Source organism: Phascolarctos cinereus, unplaced genomic scaffold (genome assembly GCF_003287225.1).
Source record: "Phascolarctos cinereus isolate Bilbo 61053 unplaced genomic scaffold, phaCin_HiC Scaffold_5;HRSCAF=322, whole genome shotgun sequence".
Classification (NCBI taxonomy): Eukaryota; Metazoa; Chordata; class Mammalia; order Diprotodontia; family Phascolarctidae; genus Phascolarctos; species Phascolarctos cinereus.
In genome coordinates, this window is record NW_027555958.1 from 40,694,312 (window position 1) to 40,719,193 (window position 24,882).

Consider the following 24,882-nt stretch of genomic DNA (forward strand, 5'->3'; position numbering starts at 1 on the left):
AAAAAACCCAGACTGAACAGTGAAATTATAATGACCAAACCTGACCCTGGAGAAAAAGGGAGGGAAAAAGTACCTCTTTCCCTTCTACGCAGAGGTGGAGCACTATGGGAATAGAATATTGTATACACTGTCAGAATTGGCTCATATGTTGGTTAGTTTTGCTCAACTGCATTTTTCCTTCTTTTTTATTCTTTGTTATAAGAGATACATGAGTAGGGAGATACTTAGAAATGAAGATGATGTAAAAACAAAAGAAAGAATTCAAGTTTTTTAAAAAAGGAAAAAATAGAGCCATTTCTCAGAGTTCAAATGCATAGTTTTACCTTCACAATAGCTTTATTAAGAGGCCAGGGGTTATTTACCCCATTTCACAGATGGGAAACTGGAGCTATAAGAAGACAACCAAATAAGGCCCCTCGATTTCTACTCACCTGCTCCACAGACCTAATCAGGGTTTCAGAACAACCTAAACAGCTACAGGAGAGTCCATTAAAAATCTAATTTTCACCATGCAATGTGATACAAAGATTTCATGTTCTTGGTGGACTAAGAGAGGCAATAAAGACTTTTGTTATTAGAGATTAAAAATTAAATACTTTATTACTTCAAACTAATCCACACAAAGGAACTGTAGTTTTTGCCCCAACAGTGAAAAAGCCCATTTTCATTGATTCAAAGACTTTTAAATGTCTACTATATATGCAATTGCCTGTCTCCCAACTAGAGGAAATGCAAAGATAAAAAATTCCCATATTTCTGAGGCTTATAATCTAGTCCTACAAAACCAACTACACAAACTACAAATATTTAAGCTTAACTATTTAAGTATTCATTTAATATCTACTGTTCAATAATCTTTTATACCACAAGCATTTTCTTCTGGTCAGTCCTATTTATTTTAGATGGTAAGCCCTGAAAAGGCAGACTTCTAATTTATCTTATTTGCCCTTTAAGATACTTGGCACAGCTTCATTCAGGAAATAGGACTCGAAAATATTTTTGCAAATAGTGTTAGCACTAGTAACATCTTTCGATTTCAGGCTCCTGGAACACGAAGTAAAACAAATCTCTCTCCCTCAAAATAATTACAAATATGTCTATCGTGTATGTATGTATGTATTTGTAACAACCGTCTCTTCCCATAAGAATCTGGGAAGGCCCAGATATCTGAAGGTCCTTACTCATCCTTTAAATTTGGCCACAGTCACAAAGTAAACCAGAGAGAAAACTCACAAGCTTCTGGTCTTTGGAGGCATAGAAAAATGAGAGAAGAGAAGTATAGTATTTTAAAATGTAAACAGCCTTGGGCCATTTGAGGTGTGATCTCCCCACCCTCTCCCCAACCCACCCCATTCCATCCCATCATAACAAGGTAAAATTTTAAATTAATTTTGTCTAAAATCTTGAATAAAAAAGGGAAAATGGTCTTTCTCCTTTCATATGGTAACAATATTCATCAGAAGAGCCAAGGCCAGGAATACGGCTACAGAACTCAATTCAATAATTAAGTCAGCCAGCTCTGCACATTTCTTAATTCCTTACTAAACCTGAATCCCGTCCCTTTTAATTCTCTGCTCTATTGCCAGCTTTGTCTCAGCGCAGACTCAGTCCTCACTTACGGAGTATCTTTGGAAGAAAAAGCTCCCCTCCTTGTTAGTCGACAACAACAGTTGGCTCCTCATGAAGAACTGGGCAGTTTTAAGATCTCAGATGTGTGATCCAGTTATCCCCCTTTCTCCACTGAAGGAAAAGAGGATGGAGAGGATGGAGAGGATGGAGCTTTAAGTCCTCTGGAGCCTTTGACCTCCATCTAAAAACTCAGCCTTCTAGAAAATTGGGAAAGAACTTTTACAACCAGTCTCTCTGATAAAGGCCTCATTTCTAAAATATATAGAGAATTAAGACAAATTTACAAGAACACAAGCCATTCCCCAACTGATGAATCGTCAAAGGATATGAACAGACAGTTCTCAGATGAAGAAATTAAAGCCATCTATAGTCATAGGAAAAAATGCTCTAAATCATTACTGATTAGAGAAATGCAAATCAAAACAACTCTGAGGTACCACATCACACCTATCAGATTGGCCAACATGACAAAATAGGAAAATAATAAATGTTGGAGAGGATGCGGGAAAATTGGAACACTAATACATTGCTGGTGGAGTTGTGAACTGATCCAACCATTCTGGAGAACAATTTGGAACTTTGCCCAAAGGGCTACAAAAATGTGCATACCCTTTGATCCAGCAATGGCAGTTCTAGGGCCATATCCCAAAGAGATCAAACAAATGGGAAAAGGACCCACATGTACAAAAACATTCATAGCAACTCTTTTTGTGGTGGCAAAGAATTGGAAATTGAGAGGATGCCCATCAGTTGGGGAATGGCTGAGCAAGTTGTGGTACATGAATGTTAATGGAATACTATTGTGCTATAAGAAACGATGAACAGGCTGACTTCAGAAAAACCTGGAAAGACTTATATGGTCTGATGCTGAGTGAAGCAAGCAGAACCAAGAGGACTTTGTACACAATAACAGCCATGTTATGCAATGACTAAGATTGTTAAACTGAACCCTTCTCAGTGTTACGAGGATCTAAGACATCTCCAGAGGCCTCGGGATGAAAAATGCTGTCCACATCCAAAGAAAGAACTATGGAAGTCGAATCGCTATCACTTGTTTTTACCTTCTGTTGAGTTTTGTTTCATCTTTCTGATGGTTCCTCCTGTTGGTTTTAATTTTTACTTACAACATCACTAATGTGAAAATATGTTTAATGGGTATGTAAATGTGAAGCCGATATCAAATTGTGCACCGTCTTGGGGAGGGTGGGGGGAAGGAAGGGGGAGAAAAATTTTCAACTCAAAAGCATATGGAAGTGATTGCTGATAAATCAAAATAAATTAATAAAATTTTTTTAAAAAGTAAAAATGAGGCCTTACGAAAGGAATATCCTTTCTTAACCCATGTGTCCTGATTTTTTTTAATTCAGAAAATAGGGGCACTTTTAGAGTTAAGAGGAATTTGTAAGTTCAGGGGGATTAAAGCTACAGACTCAACCCTATTTAAATCTAAACTCTGGCTCATTCTTGGTAAAGTCATTGACTTTTAGTACTTGTCTATGCCTCAGTTTCCTTAATTTCTAAAATGACTATAAAAATGTTAATTAATCTTTTCAAAGAGAGCAAATTTTTAAATTTTGGCTTAGTCCTAGGTTTTGGTTTGAAATCACAAACAAAATAAATGTTGCTCCGTCAAAAAATAAAATAAAAATAAAAAAATAAAAATAAAATAAAAACTCAGCCTTCTATCAAAGGCAGCAGAGTCCTGCGGTGGTGGAGGTGAGCTAGCGTATTGATGGAGGCAAAGCAGAGTTCATTGGGGGGGGGGGGAGTCCTCAGGAAATCCTAAACCAGACCCAAAACTACCTCTGGGGGTGCGTGGGGTAAACCATAGGTCATGAAGTACCAGGCACACACCTTAGCTTGGGGACAGGCCTTTATTTCACAATCCTACTCAATGTTCCCATTTTACGGGGTGTCCCAGGCAACAAAACCGCTCAGATGCTAGGTAAGGTTAGAGAAGAGAATTCCTCCTCAGAAATTTCCAATATGCTCAACTTAATTGTCAAGTATTCAGTCCTATTAGTGAGTGATCCCCATCTTCAGCAAGTTTGAAAGTTGCTCCTTCTCTACATTCTTTCTTATCTACCTTCACACTTATTCAGAAAAGACAGATTTTCATTTCCTATTGAGTAATCAAAAGTGGCTTGGCCTGGCCCCTCTTCTCCCACCAGGGTTTTTAGTCAGCTTCTCTCTACCCTTGTATTTATCTAAAATGGGAAAGGGTGAGGGGAAGGTTTCTGTTTTGTGAAACTGGTGAAAAGGAAAGTTACAAATGTTAATAACTGGGCAAGATAAATTCTCTATTGCAGTTGGGGCGTATTAAGTCAGAGTTACAGGCAAGGTGACTTTAATTAACAGCTATCTAGCCCTACAATTCTAAGGAATTCCAAATATGCCTTCTTTGTGGGCCTCTCCCTGCCACAAATGACCAACTTCTCCTATAAGAATTTTTGGCTCACGTGACTGGGGCAAATAATCTAAACTGAATCATCAATATCTAGGTGCTTCTAGGGTAAAGGAAGAAACCGATTTTTTTAAATGTCTGATAAATTTTGGTGTTTATTTGCATTTCCACTTTGAAAAGCTCACCCCAACTAAGCACAACACAAAGAACCAGCTAACTCCAGTTCAAGCCTGGGCTATTTCAAAGTTAATTGCTGTAAGTTGCCACGGTTCTTCTATAACAGGCTATCTGTAAATGCACACAGAACTACTTTGCAGAGTACATACCAAACAAGCACTGGAAGAAGGAATTTGACCATATGGAATCTGCCTATACCAGTGAAATTTAAAATATTTATTTAAAATATATATGTGTGTAAGGGGCAGCTAGGTGGCACAGTGGATAAAGCACCAGCCCTGAAGTCAAGAGGACCTGAGTTCAAATCCGGCCTCAGACACATAACACTTACTAGCTGTGTGACCCTGGGCAAGTCACTTAACCCCAACTGCCTCACCAAAAAACAAAAAAAAATTAAAATAAAATATATATGTGTGTATAAAAATATACATATCTAAAACCTCAATAATGTCTAGTCTTTTGCAAAATCTAATTAAAATGACCCAGAGCTTCAAAGAATCATATTACTGACATAATAAACCAGATTTTTTTATTTCAGAGTAAGGAACTCCTAAGGATTTCACTGTTTTTTTTAGGGTGGCTTTCCCTATGCTCACTAATGCTTTCCTGGGGTGCTTAAAAGTATTTATGCTGTGAGAACATCAAGAAAAGATGCCTCACGGATCTTTCATGTAGAATATGCCCAGCTTTGGAGCTCAGTGTATGAAGCACCGGCCCTGAAGTCAGGAGTACCTGAGTTCAAATTCAGCCTCAGACCAAAACACTTGACACTTACTGGCTGTGTGACCCTGGGCAAGTCACTTAACCCCAACTGCCTTAAAAAAAAAAAAGAATATGCCCAGCTTCATCCTGTCTGGTACCCTTAGGAAGCAAATTAAGAGTTGTAACTATGTGCGTGGTGTGTCTTTTGTTTTCGAAGAGGACCATGACATCAGGAAGACGATGCCATGACTTGCAAGTAAGTTAAAGTGCAACTGTAATGGCTCTGAAAGCAACTGCACTGTAAAACCTACAACTAGGGTTTAGCTAAGTCTCTTGGAAATAATTTTAACTAATTACATATATTGAGAAGTAAAAAAAAAAGCATGCCAACTGTTTTTGTCGTAAACAACTCTCTTAAAAGAAATTGTTTAAATTCTTGTATTTAAAAAGCCAATCTAATATTAAAACAGCATAAATACAGAGTAAGAAGGGCCTGGAAGGCTAAAGTTAACATGAATTAATGAAAATCCATTATTTATTTATTCATTTGTTTGTGGTTTGTTTATTATTGTTTCCTTACTATGAGCCAAGAAGTGTCACATATTGGGGTCACAAACAAAGAAACGCAGGGCCTGCCCCACAAAGAACTTACTGTTTAACCAGGAAGACAATTGCTATAAGGGTTTGGTGACCAGAGATGGGAGTTTTGGACTGGGAAATCCCAGGGACAGTGAGTAGAGCAAAAGGGCAATTAACTGACATGACCTTTACAGGAACAGAAAATAAAAAACCAGAAGCCAAGGGAAACAGTTAAATATGAAAAACCAAAGGTTTGGGGAAAGATGGTGAGAAGGTATAAAGAATTCTCCCAAATGGGTAGGGATGGGCATCCCGAAATGGTGCCTCTGGCTCAAGACCAATAACCATCAGTCTACAAGGTGGGGACTACAGGTGCTGGCAGAATGACTGCAGCAGATTGTTGTTGTTTCGGCCCCAAGACCTCTAATCATTCGCTTGACCGGATAAAACTGCGTGGCGGCGGGTGCCAGGGGGCCCGCCCCGCGGGGGGGCGGCCCCCGCCCGACCGGACGACCACTGCGAGAGCGCCAGCTATCCTGAGGGAAACTTCGGAGGGAACCAGCTACTAGATGGTTCGATTAGTCTTTCGCCCCTATACCCAGGTCGGACGACCGATTTGCACGTCAGGACCGCTACGGACCTCCACCAGAGTTTCCTCTGGCTTCGCCCTGCCCAGGCATAGTTCACCATCTTTCAGGTCATTGGAGCAGTTTTTAAAGAGTTAGATTTAAATCAGGAGTAGTATGTAGCTAGAGATAATGGTCACAGCTACTACATGCAATTCTGTTATCCATCCAGATCTAGTTATGGTTCTCAGGTTTAGAGACAGAAAGGAATTACTGGTTGCTCCTCTTCATGGACAAAATAATATTAGCTAACATTCATATACTGCTTACTATGTGCTAAATGCTTTACAGATATTATCTTACTTATCCTCACAACAACCCTGCAACATAAGTCTATTTATTACTCCCATTTTACAGATGACGAAATGTAGGCAAACAGAGCTAGTGAGCACCTGGAGCCACATCTGAACTCAGGATTTCCTGATTATAAGCTCAATGCTCTTTACACTGTAGCACCTACCTGCCCTTACCTGAATCACTAATGGACTAAGAATGACACATATAAATTACAAGGTGGAGACAGTACGGAATCCTGGGTTCCGCTTTCATGGAAGCAGAATAGGATTCAGGAAACCCGGCTTCTTCATACAGGTTCTGCCAATAACTAATGATGTGATGTTGGACAAATCACTTCTGAGTGACCTGCCTGGCCTCAATTTTCCTATCTAGAAAATGTGGCGACAGTCTTCATCTCTATCTAAAGTACCTTTAATAAAAACAGGAGTGCTATTCTAAAGGTGATGTAACCAATCAACAGCAAAAAGGTCCAGAAGGAACTCAGAAATGACCTTTTTTCAAGGATAAAAGTCCAAAGTCCATCTCTGATCTTTCAATGCTTTCAATGCTGTGTTTGGAACTTAGCAGCATGGAATGAAGGCCTGTAGACAGTAGATGACACCATCTAGTAAACAGCTACCTAGCTTGAGAATTTAAATATGATACATGGTGTTTTAAACATCTAAATTTGGGAGTTTACATGAAAATTTAATTAGGACACAAGGATGCCCCTAAAACCATTTAACTTTTTTAAAAGTAGCACAGAATTTTCCAGTAAGTGTGACTAAGTCATCCACCTTGGCCAGGAAGATTTAAAATGTGACAAGGCTAAGAGTAAAAATGGCACTGCTACAGTAGGACAAATAAGAAAATTACACTGTAAATCATGAAGTAACTAGCTGGTTTAACTTACTGGATTCTAGGCAATGAAATATGTTCTTTGTGATGCTAAGATTATTTCGAAGATATTTATTTTAGAACATAAAATACAGAGCCCCTCAGTCATAAAGGAGACAAGTGCACAGGGCGGAATGCCAGATCCAAGGGCTTGAATTAGTGTAAACACCACCACAGGGGTGGTGGAGCAGCAGGACATAAACAAGGGATATTTCGCAAGGTTGGTTCTCGGTGCTGAAAGCACATACAAGGTTTTAAATTGTAATAGACACTCCATCCTCAAAGACAGCCCTGAATTGCAGTGCACAGTTACAGTTAGGGAATACACAAGTAATTCCTGCTCGCATGCAAGTTTCATTTTAAGCCAAAAAACCGGATGAGAAAATAGTAACCAAAGGGCCTAAAAGTTTTCAACTTTTCAAAAACACCGAAAGTACTGGGGTGGCTGCTCCCCAAACTACCCAACAGGCTCGGCAGCGCACACCAAACAAAGGCAACCCCCAGGTCGGGGGGCAATGGATCCTTTGCAAAATTTTCCTTAAAGGCCTTGGATTGAAACATGTAATGCTATTCTTGTATGATTGCCTATGCCACTAATTATTCTATCACTTACAGTCAAACACTACTAAAACCCCATGGTGCAAATGCCAGCGCCTTAAAACTACTGCCATTTAGAAAGCATGCTTCTGTTTCTCAACGGTATTCCAAACCAGTTTCAAGCTGAGCACTTCTCACTATCGATGCCTCAACCACAGTTCTGGGATCTGTGACATTTGACTAACAATAATAAGAGGTCAATAACCTAAATTTATGTTTAAACCCTACCTACCCCCCCAATCACACTTTATATAGTCTGTTCAGTGTTACAGCCACCACAAAACCCTTGAAGAAAAAGTCTGATACTGAAAAATCTCCCTCATTTACTTTTCAGAAACGATTTGCCACAAGAACAATAACAAGATTTTTAAGTTGAGGCACCAAGAAGGCCTGGGTTCCAGTCCAGCCTTTTGCACTGACCTGACCAGCCTGGGAGGTGACTTTGAGGCAAGCCCTAAATTAAATGTTCAGCACCCTGGGCAATTCTCTAAGATTATCAATTTCACCACAGAATTTTCCACTGGGAGCTCTGTACAAAAACAGAACCACATTTGCAAAAAAAGTAGTATAAAATGTGAAAGTTGGGTTTGGCCATGTTGTTCCAGTAGTACCTAGAATTTAAAACCATTCAATATATCCAAAGCATGCAACTGGGAACAGAAGGACAAAAAAGAGGAACTTACATTCCAGCAGGGGAGATAACACGTACATATACACTGTATGTGTGTATAAAGTATCTACAAAATAATCCAAGATCATTGGGGCGGGGAGGCACTGAGGGGGGGGGCACGTTTGCAGTGGAATCACCGTAAGGAATTCCTGTGTCTAGAGCAGGCAGCATATTCAATTTAGTCATGTGATTATGGAAAATGAGAATACCACTAGAAAAATGCATTGGGGGGGGGAGTAAAGCCCACATACAGGGAAGAATCATTCTGAGTTATAAATATCATTGGGAATTCCTTTTTGTTCCACCTAGTTCATGACAAATACACGTGGAGGGACCTTGGCATATCTGCCAGAGACAGTTTAATACAAAACAATTCTGACCAATAGAATTGTGCCAAAATAGTGCCTTCAGGTCTGATAAATGATAAGGAGGCTTCTAATCAGGATAGGATTCCAAATAGCTAACAGATTGAACACTGCAGAAGAGAAGGCCACACTTTTCATTCTAGCCTAGTCATTCTTGCCCCAGGACTAACTTAGTCAGGAAAGAGCAGTTCACCAAGCAGTCAACTAATAATCCTGAAGACCAAGAATAAATAGACCTATAGCTTAATTAGCTGGCAAAGTCCATTAAGAAGAAAAAGGGTCCATTATCCAACCTGTTGGGCAAGAAGGAAAGCAGGCTCTATTTTCCATTATCCACAGAATTGTTCCTCAAACACACAACACTCCTATCTCCTGATTCCATGCATTTTTCCTTACCAACCTCCATGCCTGGAACTCTCTTCTCTCCTGGGATTTTAGCAGAGCTTGAAGGAAGACCCATCTCCCCCTTCAGATTTTCCATTTCCTTCCAGTCTCATCCCTCTCTGCTCCTGAAGCTTGGATAGAGGGACAGGGAATAACCAAGTCCTTGGAAAGGTCCAGAACCATCCCCCCCAGTCTCCACTTCCTGGTTCTCCCAGCTTCCTTCAAGGCCCAGCTAAAAGTCCACCTTCTGCAAGAAGCCTTATCTTCTTGCCTTCTCTGTGTCAATGACCTCCAATCTACCGTCTGCACACATTTTCTGTACAGAGCTGTCGTCTCCAATACCTGACTACGTGCTCCTTGAGGGCAAGGACTAGCTCTTGTCTTTCTTCAGCTTGTTTAACACAGTGCCTGGCACATAGTAAGTGCTTAATAAATGCTCTCTGACATGACATGGAACTATATACTGGTTTTCTGGGACTTCCTCACTGGGCCAGGTCAACAAGTCAGTGTTAAACATACAGTAGACTCTCAATGAATACTAAAACTAAGTTCAACTTCTGTGTTTTAGGTCAAATGACAGGCTGACGACTACTCTAGAAACCTTTACTTGGCATTTTGATGCCTGAACTCCAAAGTCCATACTTTTGTTCTTGTTCTTTGACTATCCACAAACATTTAACACAATCCTCAAGTCATAGAGTTTGGTGATTTTTCAATTCCATAGAACCAAAGCTGTTTCAATGCTCAAATTTAGGTCTCCTTCCTGTTTTACTGTCAACCCTGAACACTACATTGTACAAAAAAACCCAGAAACCCAACCAACTCAATCTAGAAGTACCCATCACCAACAAATTTAAGAGGAAAGGGGGCAGCTAGGTGGCACAGTGAATACAACACCAGCCCTGGAGTCAGGAGGACCTGAGTTCAAACTCCGTGTCAGACACAACATTCACTAGCTGTGTGACTCTGGGGAAATCACTTAACCCCAACTTACTCACAAAAAAAGAAAAGAAAAATAGGCGCTCCAGCAACCTAGAAATCTGGAATCCAGAGAGGGGTTTGTAGAAGTATACTGTCACTTGGTATGCTGCAAAGAGATCAAGGCTGCATTTCTGCACCCAAGAAATGCTGATGAAAGCAGGGAGGAAGGGGTCTAGGATCTCGAGAATGACTTCCAGCCTTAGATCTATACTGCCATGATCCTAAAATTGCTTTATGAATCCCACAAGCATTATTAAGGGGCTGCCATGTGCTAAGTGCTGTGGCTAAAAAGACAAAAGCACTCACTTCCCTCAAGAAGTTTACAGCCTATTTGGGGCATAAGAAAACAGACAAATGAATACAAACCGTGTGCAAAATAAGCAAAAAGTCATTTCCTAGAGAAAGGCACTTACCACTTAGGAAAGGCCTCAGGTTGGAGGCCTGAATTAGTTGGCATCTGAAGAAAGGATTCAGTGAGGAGGAGATCAGGATGGGGCACATTCATGCAAAGGCAAATGATACTAGAAATAGAATGTCATGAATGGAGCAGCAGGCTGTCAGGAACAAGTTGTATGATGTAGAATAATCTGAAAACGCCTTTAAGAGTCTTTTTCCTAAGAGTGTTGATTTGGGGGGGGCAAAGCCAAGATGGCGGAGTGAAAGCAGTGACTTGCTTGAGCTCTCCCCCAAACCCCTCCAAATACTTATAAAAAATGGCTCTAAACAAATTCTGAAGCAGCAGAACCCACAAAAAGACAGAGTGAAACAAATTTCCAGCCCAAGACAACCTGGATGATTGATCAGAAAGGTGTATTGCACCAGGCTGGGAACGCAGCGCGGCGTGGACGCACAGGCCCCAGCAAGCCTGCAGCAGACCTCAGAGGACTGAATCGCAGGCAGCTGTGGAGGTTTCCAGACTCCTCAACTTAGAAGGTCAGTGGGAAAAGTCTGTTTCTGTCGGTGCTGAGACAGGAAGGTGGGGTTTCAGCTCCATTCCCCAACAGCGTGACCCTGGGGGGGACAGCTGCTTCCCGAGCTTCCAGCCCACAGACTGAGGGGGAATCCAGTGGCTGATCAGAGAGGGATCGCAGGGATCTCTCCTGCCAGTGCTGAGGAAGGAATCTCTGGCTTTGCCCCTGTTTGGATCTGGGTCACAGTTCTGGGCGGAGGTGCTGGGGTGAGGAGGAACGCTGGTGTGGTAGAGCTTGGAGTGGCTGTGGAGAGGAACCCTTCCTCACAGTTAGGGGACAGAAAGGAATACTTGTGGTCACAGGACAGGAAAGGAGTAAACACCTCGCCCTTATCATACCACCTTGGAAGAACTGAAAATTTACAGGGCCCTACAAGGATCTCTGAAAACACCTATACAAACCCTTGAAGCTTGGGACAATACACTCTCCACATTGGAAGCAGACTCTTACCTTAACAAAGAGTTTAAAACTCAAGTAATGGGCTGGGATCATGAGCAAGCAGCACAAAACGAGTCAGACCACAGAATCTTACTTTGGTGAAAAAGAAGATCAAAATATACAACCAGAAGAAGACAACAAAGTCAAAGCTCCTACATCCAAAGCCTCCAAGAAAAATATGAATCAGTCCCAGGCCTTGGAAGAGCTCAAAAGGGATTCTGAGAAGCAAGTAAGGGAAGCAGAGGAAAAACTGAGAGTGATGCAAGACAATCACGAAAAACAAGTCAACAGCCTGCTAAAGGAGACCCCAAAAAATACTGAAGAAAATAACACCTTAAAAAACAGCCTAACCCAAATGGCAAAAGAGGTCCAAAAAGCCAATGAGGAGAAAAATGCCCTAAAAAGAAAAATTGGCCAAATGGAAAAGGAAGTCCAAAAGATTACTGAAGAAAATACTTCCTTAAAAATTAGAATAGAGCAATTGGAAGACAGTGACTTTAGGAGAAATCAAGACACTGTAAAACAAATCCAAAAGAATGGAAAATTAGAAAACAATGTGAAATATCTCACTGGAAAAACAACTGACCTGGAAAATAGATCCAGGAGAGAGAATTTAAAAATTATGGGACTATCTGAAAGCCATGATCAAAAAAAGAGCCTAGACATCATCTTTCAAGAAATTATCAAGGAAAACTGCCCTGATACAGTAGAACCAGAGGGCAAAATAGAAATTGAAAGAATCCACAGATCTCCTCCTGAAAGAGATCCCTAAAGGAAAACTCCTAGGAACATTGTAGCCAAATTCCAGAGTTCCCAGGTCAAGGAGAAAATCTTACAAGCTGCCAGAAGGAAACAATTCAAGTACTGTGGAAACACAATCAGGATAACACAAGACTTAGCAGCTTCTACATTAAAGGACCACAGGGCATGGAATATAATATTCTGAAGGGCAAAGGAGATAGGATTACAACAAAGAATCACCTACCCAGCAAAACTGAGTATAATCCTTCAGGGGAAAAAATGGTCATTCAGTGAAATAGAGGACTTTGAAGCATTCCTGATGAAAAGATCAGAGCTAAACAGAAAATTTGACTTTCAAATACAGGACTCCAGTGGAACATGAAGAGGTAAACAGGAAAGAGAAATCATAAGAGACTTAAGATTGAACTGTTTACATTCCTGCATGGAAAGATGATATTTGTAACTCATGAGACCTTTGTCAGTATTAGAGTAGTTGAAGGAAAAAAATTGTATGTATATATGTATATATAGATAGATAGATAGAGGGCACAGGGTGACTTGAAGATTAAGGGGTCATATCTGGAGAATAAAATTAAGGGATGAGAGAGGATGATACTTGGAGAAGAAAGGGAGAGGTAGAATGGGGTAAATTATCTCACAAAAAAATAACAGAAAAGTCTCTTACAGTGGAGGGGAAACGGGGGAAGGTGAGAGAGAATGAGTGAATCTTATTCTCATAGGATTTGGCTTAAGGAGGGAATAACAAACACATTCAATTGGGTATGGAAATCTGTCTTGCCCTACAGGAAAATAGGGGGAGAAGGGGACAAGAGAGCAGGGGTGTGATAGAGAGGAGGGCAGACTGGGAAAGAGGGTAATCAGAAGCAAATACTTCTGAGGAGGGATAGGGTCAAAAGAAAGAACAGAATAAATGGGAGGGCAGGATAGGATTAAGGGAAATAGAGTTAGTTTTTCACAACATGTCTACTAAGGAAGTGTTTTGCATAACTGCACATGTACAACCTATATTGAGTTGCTTACCTTTTCAATGAGGGTGGGTGGGGAGGGAGGAAGGGAGAAAATTTGGAACTCAAAGTTTTAAAAACACATGTTTTAAAAAAAATGTTTTCACATGCAACTGGGAAATAAGAAATACAGGAAATGGGGTACAGAAGTCTATCCTGCTCTACAGGAAAATAGAAGGGGAAGGGGATAAGAGAAGGGAGGGGGGAGAGATAGAAGAGAAGGCAGACCAGGGGAAGGGGTATTCAGAATGCATGACATCTTGGGGTAGGGGTAGGGGTAGGGGTGAGAAATTTGGAACTCAAAACTTGTGGAAGTGAATATTGAAAACTAAAAATAAACAAATTTATCTTTTTTAAAAATAAATAAATAAATAAAGTTAATCTTCACATCAAAAAAAAAAACTGTTGATTTGATTTTATCCTAGAGGCAAGCGGAAGCTACTAGACAAGCAAATGAAAAGGTTAGACCTTTTCTTTAGGTATATATACTAATTTAGGAGCTTAAGAGTTGGTTCTATAACCTCCAATTCTCATCACCAATACAAGAAAATGTTTCCCAAACAGATTCGACTGTGTTTAATCTATTCTGTGCGACTTTGGCTGAGGATGGAACAAGCAGCCAGTGTCGGACAACATTTATAGTACTACTTCAAGTCCTCATCAGTCCCAAATACTATAACCATGGTGCCAGACAATCTGTAAGGGGAGGGGGAGAGTGGAGGGATAAGAGTTAAGTTCTGGAAGCGTGTCCAAACACACACCAATCTATGCACAGAAATCTTGCAAGAAAACATAGGGCCTAACTACAAGGACCCATGTGAAAAGTTAGAATACTAAAGAATTTGCCCAGTCCAACGTGGCCTAAGATTTCCTACTGCTGTTACAAACTTCACAGCCCAGCAGAGACTGTCTTCCATAAAGCCATAGGCTCAACCATCAAAGGTTTCATTTTACAGTTCATATGGATGCAATATGCTATAATAGTGAGAGGGGGAAAATTAATCCTTTGTAAAGAGAAAGGCCTGGACTTTAGTGGGTGGAGTCAAAGCCAAACAAAGCTCTGTTCCACACCTGAATGAACACAGGATTTCTGCAAGTCCAGCTCCAATACAGTACTTTCTACTTTCAGCTACCCCAAGCTTTAAAGCTCAAGCTTACAAAGTGGTGGAAGATCAGAATATCCTGTTTGCATTCAACTTCCTGTTCTGTCTCTTTCTACTGTTGCTCCCTAAGCCAACAAAAAACTTGAGTATGAGGAAGTGGACAACACACAGCCTTTCTCATCTGCTATCACAACTAACTTACAACTGACTTACAAGACCTAACAATTAGTGACCTGACCCTTTCTTACAGACCTCATCTCCTCTGACCTTCCTGACATCCACTTAGTAAGCAGTTCAAGTATTAGATTCCTAGCTGTACAGAAGAGAACAAGATGAATTACCCTCACTAAGCATGAGGAGACTAAAGTTGGTCTGGAGTAATGGGCATCTACAAGATAATCCTAAATGTTTCAAAGGAGTTCCCTAGACTTCAGAAAACCCACACTTCATGGCAACATCCAACCTGGCCTGATTAACTTTGATACTCTATAATTACAGATAATACCCAGGTGGCAGAAACAAATTTGAAGCAATTTAGTGTGTGTATGTGTGTGTGTGCGCGTTAAGGCTGAGGAAAGTAAACAAGAAAATTCTGCAAAGTTTAGATAATTGCATATTGGACACTTTGAAAATGAATTGGTTTTAGATGGTCTATTACACAAAAGATTGATCACCGACAGGGAAAGACCATGTAACTGATTTCTACAACGTAAGAGCGCTAACAAAAAAAAAAAAACCTGCCAAAACATTCCCTCCACCTTAAGCAAAACTCAAAAGATCACTTTCTAGCACCACACTACATAATTCAGGCAACTGATCTTCAGTCTTGGAACTCAAGCGGTCTATAAACAACCTGTAAGACCAACCTGTTAAGATATTCAGGGATGAATACAGTCCTGAGCAAAGAAAGAAATTAATCCATTTTAAGCCACCATATTTGGGTTTTGTGTAACTTTTGGTGTCCTGGGTTCAGTTTCCTCTTACGCAACATGAGAGGGTTATAAGAGATGCTCTTCAAAGTCCCCATCAGCTCAAAAAAATCCTACAATCCTGAGTCAATTCTAATAGCTCAGGTTTCCCTATCTTGTATTTGTACTTTGGTGAAAACAAGGAGCCTCAAGCATGCTACAATGTGCATCTACATCCTTGATCTTTCCTCAGAATAGATGAAGAGGTTTTCCTCACTATTCCTTGGAACGGATTTGAAAGCTACTTCCAACAAGAAAACAGCAGGCAAGAGAGCCTCAAAAACAGCTTCTTAGCTCTTCTAAAGCTGTCTAATGTAATCAGAACTGTTCCCACACTGGTAACAGGACTCACAAGGAAGATAAGATGGCCATAGAAAATCTAACCCCTACCATGTGGTATTCCTACCCACCGACCCCTAAAGGGAAAGAATGAGGCAAAATAAGAATAAAAAGTGTGGACTAAACACAGATAAATCAATTCAAGGGAAGAAACAAAAAAAAATTTAGATAAGAGAAACCACCAAGGCAGAGGAAAGGAAAAGATCAGTCAGTCAACAAGAATTTATTAAACGCTTACTAAACACTATTCACTGGGCTAAGCAGTGGGGATACAAGGAGCTCACATTCGAATGGAGAAAACAAAAAGCAGAAAAAGTACATACAAGGCATATCAAGTGTGAATGGAAGGTAATTTCACAGGGAAGGGACTGGCAGTAAAGGGAGAGGAAGAGAGAGAGAATAAGCAATTATAAAAGTGCCAACCATGGGCCAGGCACTGCGCTAAGAACTTACATATATCTTATTTGATCCTCACAACAACCCTGGTAAGTAGCACTAATACTATCTCCATTTTACAGCTGAGAAAACGAAGGCAAACATTAAATGAACTGCCCAGGGTCACACAGCTAGTAAGTGCCAGAGGTCATATTTGAACTCAGGAGTTCTTGACTCCAGGCCTAGTCATGCCTGGGATGGGATAGGGATAGGGACTGGGATGGTATGAAGGCTGCATGGAGAGGGGTTTACCCTGGCACTCTTCATGTAAGACTGAAGCAATGAAGAAAGTAGGGAAAGATTTCTCAAGTGATATGAGATGAGGAGGGGAGAGAAGATGGAGTGCTCCACAAATAACCTCAATTTTCTCAGTAAATTAAATGGGCAAAGTCCTGATCTGAGAAGGCAGAGGGAGAGGCTGCCATGGGAGGCTTGGTTTGGAATAGGTGTGGGAGATCAGTGTGGTAATAAATGGGTTAGTGAGGTATAAAGGAACTGACTTCCTACAGAATAAGAAAACAAACTCTAATTCAAGAAAAGAAAGAACCCATTACAGTCTATAGAGTTACCTAGTTAGTACCCTCAACTCCCCTGAATTTTTTCTGAGACCTCCAGTCTTTCCAATGCTCCCTTGTTATCCCAGTTTACCAATCCCTCCAATGCATTCTGGAGTTATCAGCCTCCCTACTCAATCTAGACACCTCAACATTTTCCATTTGAATGATAATCTCATTAAGACGATAATATAGACCTAGAGCCACCCAGGCTTCTGCTAATCCCCAGCCCTAGATAAGGACATAATATACTTTTTCTCCATTCTTGCTCCAGGGCTACCAAATATTATTGTCCACTACAAATGTGTGCTTTTAACTTCAACTTGTCTCTCACTGCTACTTCTTAGCAATTCCATAGTATTTTCAATAGTAGTCTTCTAAATTTATCCTGCCTCCCTTCATATTTCTCAAACCCTCCCTTCTCCCTATTCTCCTTCCTCCATTTTCATTATCTCCCTCTTCACTGACCCTGTCACCACAGAACGAAACAACCAGGTAACTTTTCTGTCCTTTTCCAATCCCCAGCCTTAAAGTATATCATGACTGCTCTGATTCCTCGCCAACCACTCATTAAACCCTTGCAATTGGTCATATATGACTCCTCTACTCTACTGAAAATATTCTCTAGGTGCAACTAGGTGGCTCAGTGGATAGAGCACTGGCCCTTAAGTCAGGAGGACCTGAGTTCAAATCCAGCCTCAGACCAAACACTTGACACTTACTAGCTGTGTGACCCTGGGGGGCAAGTCACTTAACCCCAACTGCCTAAAAAACATAAAAAAAAAAAAGAGGAAAAAAAATTCTCTGGAAGGTCATTAATCCATTCATCAACAAGCATAGGGGTAGGTAGTGCCAGGATTTGAAGAAGATAGTGATTGTCAAGTACCGTCTGTCAAGTTAAAAAGAAAAGAAAAAACATTAATTAAGGAACTCTCTAGTATTTTTCCAAACTCTTCCCACCTTATTTTCCCCAAATTCTCAGCCTCACCACTGCTTCTGCCACTTACTCTCCCAACATTTTTGAGTGCCAGGCACTGTACTATCCCTGGAGAGGTTTAAAAAAAAAACCTGCTGCCCACAAGAAGCTTAGAATCTGAGAAGGGGGAGGGGGAAGGAGTGGCTGGGGAGGGGGGGAGAATGTATACATGAAAATATAAAGTAGATACACAAAGCAATGCATTAGCAATTTGGGTGATCAGAAGAGACTTCCTGCAACCAGGTGGCACTGGAGCTAGGCAGAAAAGAAGCAAGGGCTTCTGGGAGGCAGAGGTGAGGGAGAGAACCTAAACCAAGGCAGACAGACTAGAGATAGAATAGATGGAATGTCATGAAAGGGGAGCAGCAAAGGGCCAAGTCTGGCTAGAACAGAAGAGTACCTAAAAGATAAATATGTCCAACAAGCTTGAGAAGGTCAGCTGGAACCAGATGGCAAAGGGCTTTCTTTTTTGGGGGGGGGGGTGGCTAGGAAACAGGGTTAAGTGACTTGCCCAGGGTCACACAGCTAGTAAGTATTATGTGTCTGAGGCCAGGTTTAAACTCAGGTCCTCCTGAATCCAGGACTGGTGCTCTATCCACTGTGCTACCTAGATGCCCCCTAAAGAGCACACAGTATTTGAGTCTAGAGGTAACAGGAAGTCATGGGAACTTGGTTTAGGGGATGGGGGATGGGTGAGTGGGTGACATGATCAAATCTGTACAGGTCTTAACAACTTGGCAGCTGCACAGAAGATGGACTGGAAAAGGAGTTGGTAAGAGGCAGGGAGACCAATTAGGATAGTACTGTAATAGTCCAGGTGAGAGGTAATAACGACCTGAATGATAAGTGAGAAAGAATGCAAGAGATTTCTAATGTAGAAGCAGAATAGACAGGACTTGGCAATTCAATGGATTTGAGGATGAGAGTCAAATTTAAATAGAATATGTGACTGCTAAAGGATGTCTCTGAGATTGTGAACTTGGCTAACTGGAAGTATGGTATTCTCAACAGAAATAAGGAAGTTAGAAAGAGGGTAGGGTTTAAAGCAAAGGTAAGTTCTGTTTTGAAATGTGCTGAGTTTGAGATGCCCGTAGGACTTCCTGATGAAAATCTGACCCTAGGATTACAGGATCATAGATTTAGAGCTAGCAGGGAACTTAGAGGCCTTCAACTCCAAGCTCCTCATTTTACAAAGAAGGAAACTAAGATGGGGGGATGGGGGGTGGGGGGATTAAGTGATTTACCCTGTATCATATAACTATAGTAAGGATCTGGATGCAAATCTTCTTGACTCCAAGTATAGTGACATGCAGGCCTGAAATTCAGAAAAAAGGCTGGTCATCTGGAGGTCATCTGCAAAAAGATGACAGAGGGGAGCTGATGAACTCACCAAAAAATAGAGGATACAGAGTGAGAAGGAGAGAGGCCAGGATATATAGACAATAATTCAGCAAAAGAGACTGACAGATAAGTAGCAGCCAGAGAGGCAGAAGGAGAAGTAGGAGAGGCCAGCACTATAAACACCCCGGAAGAGAGAGCATCTAGGAGGAGGGGATGGTCAACAATGTCAAATGCTACAGTAGGACAAAGAGAACTGAGAAAACACCACTGGAGTTAGTGATCTTAGAGGGCGGACTGCAAGGGTCTGAGAAATGGATAGGAGGTAAGAACATGGGGGCATTAAGAGTGTAGGCAGCTCTTTTGTAGAAGCTGAGCTGTGAAAGGGAGGATGTAATATGATAACTTAAGGGGATGGTAGGTTCAAATGAAGGTTTTAAGGATGAGAGGGATCTAAACACACTATTAAGTAGATTGAAAGGAGACCCTGGATAAACACAAACCGAAAATTAGGAACTGGAAGGGATGATCCAAGGAGAGAGCTCCCAGAGAAGACAGGAGGAAAATGGATAAAGAGAAAGATGTTGGTATTGGTAAGGAAAAGGGCCACTTTTTCCTACAAGGCTGGAGCAACAGAGGAAGAAAGTTTGGGATGATGTTAAGTGTAGATTTGGACAAAATAGGGAGTGAACAACAGAAGTCTCAATATTCGAAGTCAAGTATGAATGAAGGAGGGGGGGAAAGGATGGTACAGGTGGCTTGAGGAACCAAGAGAAAGATCAGTGGTCTTCTACTGATAAACCAAAGTCTCTTCTCAATCCTCACTTATCCTAAGTGGCACGGTGTATAGGGTGATGGACCTGGAATTAGGAAGACCCAAATTCAAATCCAGACTGATCCATACTAGCTGTGTGAAACCATCTGCAAGTTAGCCTGTTTTCTCACATGTAAACTGAAAATAGTAAGAGCGCCTTCTGCCCAAGGCTGTTGTACAGATCTATGAGATAATATTTGTCAAGTAATATGCACACCTTAAAGCCCTATATAAAAATCTAGCTGTTATTAGCTGTCGTCATTCCTTGGCCTCCGGCCAGTATTTGATACCATCCCCTCCTCTAGCTTCTATGGCACTGCCCTATCCCATTTCTCTGACCTTTCTTACAGTTCCCCTTCTCTAGTTCCTTTCCTGGCCCTTCCTCCTAACTCCCCCACCCCCTATTTTAGGCATTCCCTAAGATTGTGTTTATTCTTGACCTTCTTCCTTTCTCTCCAACTCTCTCTCCCTTGGTAAACTCAGTCACTCCCCCAGTGTCAACTCCTGCAGAAGCCTCCCCTCCCTGATCTAAGTCTCCAGTCCCATCCTCTCATGCTAAGTGCTAAGGAAACCTCCAAATCCAATTCACCATCTTTCTCCCCAGTCAGCACCTCCTCCCTACCTCTGCTCTTTGCCCCCCATTTCCTCCCTGCCCCTCTCCACTCAGTCACCAAGCCCTTCTAGAGTCCCTATCAGCAGTATTTCAGCTCGCCTTTGCCTTCTTACAGCCAGCAAAACCAGTTCAGGTCCTCATTACCTCTCAAAGCACCGGCAGATAGTCAATAGTCTCTTATGGCTAATCCACTCAATATACCATTTGGAGGTTAATTCTTCTAATGTCAGCTCTGGTGCTGCCACTTTTCCTCCTTTAAAAAGAAAAAAAAAAGCTCCAATGGTTCCCTACTGTCTATTCAAATAACATCCAAACTTCTCTGCCTGGCATCCAAGATTTTCCAATGATCCACCCCCTCCATCTCCTCCCTACTTCCATGTATGGATTGTAAAGGATCCAGTCACCCCCAAAGCTCACAAAGGATGCCACTTTCTCTACTCCACATTTATTACTATCAAACATGTCCCATGTTCTCCCACCTGCAAAGCAAACGAAGTCACTAAGTGAGAGAATACAGGTTACCATAAGTACATTTTTCCCAAGAGTTGAGGAAAAAGATAATCAGGGCCTGACCTCAGGTGGCTGTGGTAATGTATGGGTAAAGAGATAAGGATACTTAGGGGATATCTAGGTGGAGTGTCAAGGAAACAGTAAGAGATTCAGAATGAGACCTCAGGACAGAAATGAGGGCTCCACACAGAGATCTGGGAGTCATCAGCAGAGAGATGATGATCAAATCCATGGGAGCTGCTGAGATCACCAAGACTGAACGCAGGGAGAGAAGAGGGGGCCCTGGACACAGTCCTGGGGCACACCTACACATAAGTGGCAGGATAGAGATGGTGAAAAAGAGACAGAGAAAGAAAACTCAACCAACACCTAGGAGGAGAACAGTGCCATGAAAACCCAGAGGAGAAAGAACACACTGACAGAGAGGTGGTCGACAGTGTCAAATGAGAAGAGAGGTCAAGAAGATTGAGAACTGAAAAAAAAAAACAATTGGATTTAGCAAAGAAGAGAGCAATGTTGACTTTGCAGAAGGGCAGTCTGACAGAAGCCAGAGCAGAAGTGATTGCGATATGGGTGGAACTTCTGTATTTATTCTCTCCCCATTCAACCTGTAAGCTTGAAAGGCAAGACCCTATGTCAGCTCTCTGTGCATCCATCAAGAATGCCCACAGTATCTTGCACACAGTGCATACTATGTACTTTTTGCTAAATTTAATGGAATTGAGCCAGGGCAAGATCAAGATGCCTAAAGAAAAAACAGATAAGTCTCAAAGCATTTGTCTATTTCTAGGCCTCCTAGAAACTTTGTCTATTTGGTGAACAAATGGGACCTATGTAACACTCCTTTTGCTCAAATGATGAAGTGATCCCAAATTAATCCATGACAAAAGGTCTTTTTTTTGTTTTGGTGAGGCAATCAGAGTTAAGGGACTTGCCCAGGGTCACACAGCTAGTAAGTGTCACGTGTCTGAGGCCGCATTTGAACTCAGGTCCTCCTGACTCCAAGGCCGGAGCTCTATCCACTGCGCCACCTAGCTACCCTGACAAAAGGTCTTCAGCAGCTACCAATACTTAAGTTTCCACAATATTGTTAGGTCTAGCAAAGCATGTCGATGAGCTTAACTTTAAAAAAAACAAAAACATTAACTAAATCTATACCTCACAGACAGAAAGCCATTCTGGACCATGTCTTTAATTTCCCATCTATATGCTGATTAAAATTTGGCTTCAGAAAGCTCTTCAAAATCCTCAAACTAATGCTGACTGATCAGAGAGACAGTTTCAGGGATTGACTTCAGCATTCACTGGAGGATCAAATTTGGAAGCTGACAGGCAAAGGCTCAAATCCATCCAATTAAGGCCTTTCCCCTCCCTTCCCTCCTCTTTCCCACCAAGGGAGAACAAAGGGTAAACAACAACAAACAACAATACAGTAGTCAAAACAGAGATGAGTTCCAATCCCGACTCCTTCCTGGTATCTTAAAAGAAGAAGGTGGGACGTATGAGAGCAAAGGCATTGGCAATGTCCCTAAGGTAAACATCCCTAGTTCAGAAGGCAATGTCGTTTCAACTACACTGAGGGAAGTTTCATGCAGGCTTCTCACCATAAAAGAGGTAACAACTTCATTATCACATGGGTTAATTAATGACTCAAGTCTCTCCACCTTTTGCAACAGCTCTGTCTGACAAAAACATCTCGTAAGATTGACCCAAGAGAAGCAGAGAATAACCATACTCTGATTTTGTTCTATGAGGTGTTGAATTTAACTTAAACCTGAAAAGTCAAAATTGGCTAAATTAAGAAGCCAAGTAGAGAGTCATACTATTAATTTGGAATCAGAAAGGTATAAGGTACTAGGACTGATGACCTAGTAACTTTCCCTGACTCAGAACCTAGGAGCTACAATGAAATATGCCATATTTACCTGGTTTTGCCTGTTTCAGAACATCGCCCAAGCAGAAAGCAAGCTCCCTCCAGTTCCTGCAGCTGGGGACACCAGAGCCATTTCCAGATGAGATCATCTCAGGAACCAACAGCAGCAGCTTTCAGGAAAAGTGAATGGTGCCTCCTGGGGATGTGTCTTTGGCAAGCAATACTGCAACAGTGCAAACTTCACCCTGAGAAGTGCTGATTCATGCCGTGTGAACCTGTAATTTACCCAAAGCCTCTGGATGCCCTCTATGAGCAAGAGAAGATGATCGAGTTGAGTCCAACTTTTTAAAATTTAGAACCAATGACTCAGAGGAAGTGAAGCACTCACTACCAGCAGTATTGCTTGCCCCAGCCTCACTGCATCTGGGGACACTTTTCCTGAGAGCCCCTGAGGGCAGTTTCTGAAATTCCATCTGAGAACTACAGGGGAGTTCAACAGTGCTAGGATCCATTTGTAAATTCTGACGATTTCCCAAGGAAGGGGATAAAGAAAGTTACTTTGCATCTGGGTCACTGGCCCCTGGGAACCTACTTTTATCCATTCATCCCAGGCAAGTCAGATCATTCGGGTGAATTTGTCAATTCAAACTTGGCTCATTTCTCTTCTCTTCCCCCTAGGCCTCTATTCTCCATTTTCTTTAACTACACAAAGCTTATTATTACAGAAGTACTTCAACTATTCTATCAGCTGCAACTTTCTCTAAAGGTTTCCAGTGAGGCAAGGATAAACTAAATTACCTGCCACTACATTAGCTGAATAAGGAAAACAAGAAAATGAAAAAATAGCCATGAAATTCAAGCAGAAGCATCAATACCCACTTTCTTGTTTCACTTATTTAAAAAAAAATTTACTAGTTTATCATCATCTGTTAATATTTACTAAATTCTCCAACCCTGTTGGTAACTACACTGGTGCCATACAAAGCACTTAAGACAAAATCCCTACTTTGTATAACAGCACATCTGGAAAGAAAACAATACAGAATAAATACATGCAGCCAGTCAGAAGCTGAGCTGAGAGGGAGGCAAGGATTCTGACAGTAGAGGAGGGAGGAGGACAGAGAGAGAGAGAAGAGGAAAACTCCCTAGATTCTCTTTAATGCCATTATTTAAGTAAGGTATTTGCTAAAAATGATTAAGATTTTGTAACATTATGTAAAATACATAATTGTTTCTTTTTATAACATCTTTCTTTACAGAAAAGGTTGTATTTAGCTTAAGAAGACTCCCTAAAGTTTGTTTGTTAAGTAATCATTTTTAAAATGATGAATAGTCTATCTACTTTAGCTGCATCTGGTGAAAACTGTTATCTCACATGCCACGAGGCTAAAACAGTTTTGTAGCTAAAGATAAGAGAGCCACATATCTGAACAAAAAGGGAAGAAACTGGGTAAAACAGCCCTCAGAGTTAAGACTACTACTGTACCAACTTCAGGGAAAACAGACTCAGGAGAAAGAAGGGCTTCTGGCTTTTTTCTACTGAGACACTTCAGGAAGCAAAATGGACCCCTCAGAGGTTTGGAAACACAAAGGGTCAGATGCCAACTGTGGTGCCACACCCAAATAAGCATGAGTTTGACAAGAGCCATCGTTTTCTATATTTTCATTATTTAGAAACTGGGAAGATAAGGAGAATTCTTATTCCAGTTGTTTACTATTAAAGCCACTAGAATATTAACAAATGTGTTTCCTAAATAAAGCTATGCATTATAGGAACCTCATAGGAAATGGCCGTTAGCACCCACATTAATCCTATCCTTCAAGACACCAGAAAGACAAATGGGTGACACTATTTGTACAAGGGGGCAGGCAGCTATGTGGTACCATGGTACAAAGA

General features: G+C 41.2%; 1 protein-coding gene across 7 annotated transcripts in view; it reads right to left on the reverse strand.

Moving 5' to 3' along the window:
- RFFL (ring finger and FYVE like domain containing E3 ubiquitin protein ligase) overlaps positions 1-24,882 on the reverse strand; it is a 72,076-nt gene that overhangs the window by 18,896 nt on the left and 28,298 nt on the right. Inside the window, exon 2 of one of the 7 annotated variants that reach the window (XM_078154832.1) lies at positions 1,620-1,740. The exons of 4 other annotated variants lie outside the window; for them this stretch is intronic. Coding sequence is in view for 1 of the 3 variants with exons in the window: in XM_021006140.2 (XP_020861799.1) it covers positions 23,038-23,134 (97 nt within the window). In the remaining 2 variants the exon portion in view is untranslated. Of the gene's footprint in view, positions 1-1,619; positions 1,827-23,037; positions 23,219-24,882 lie in introns of those variants that run through there. 2 more of the 7 variants (XM_021006158.2, XM_021006140.2) reach the window with 2 other exon arrangements.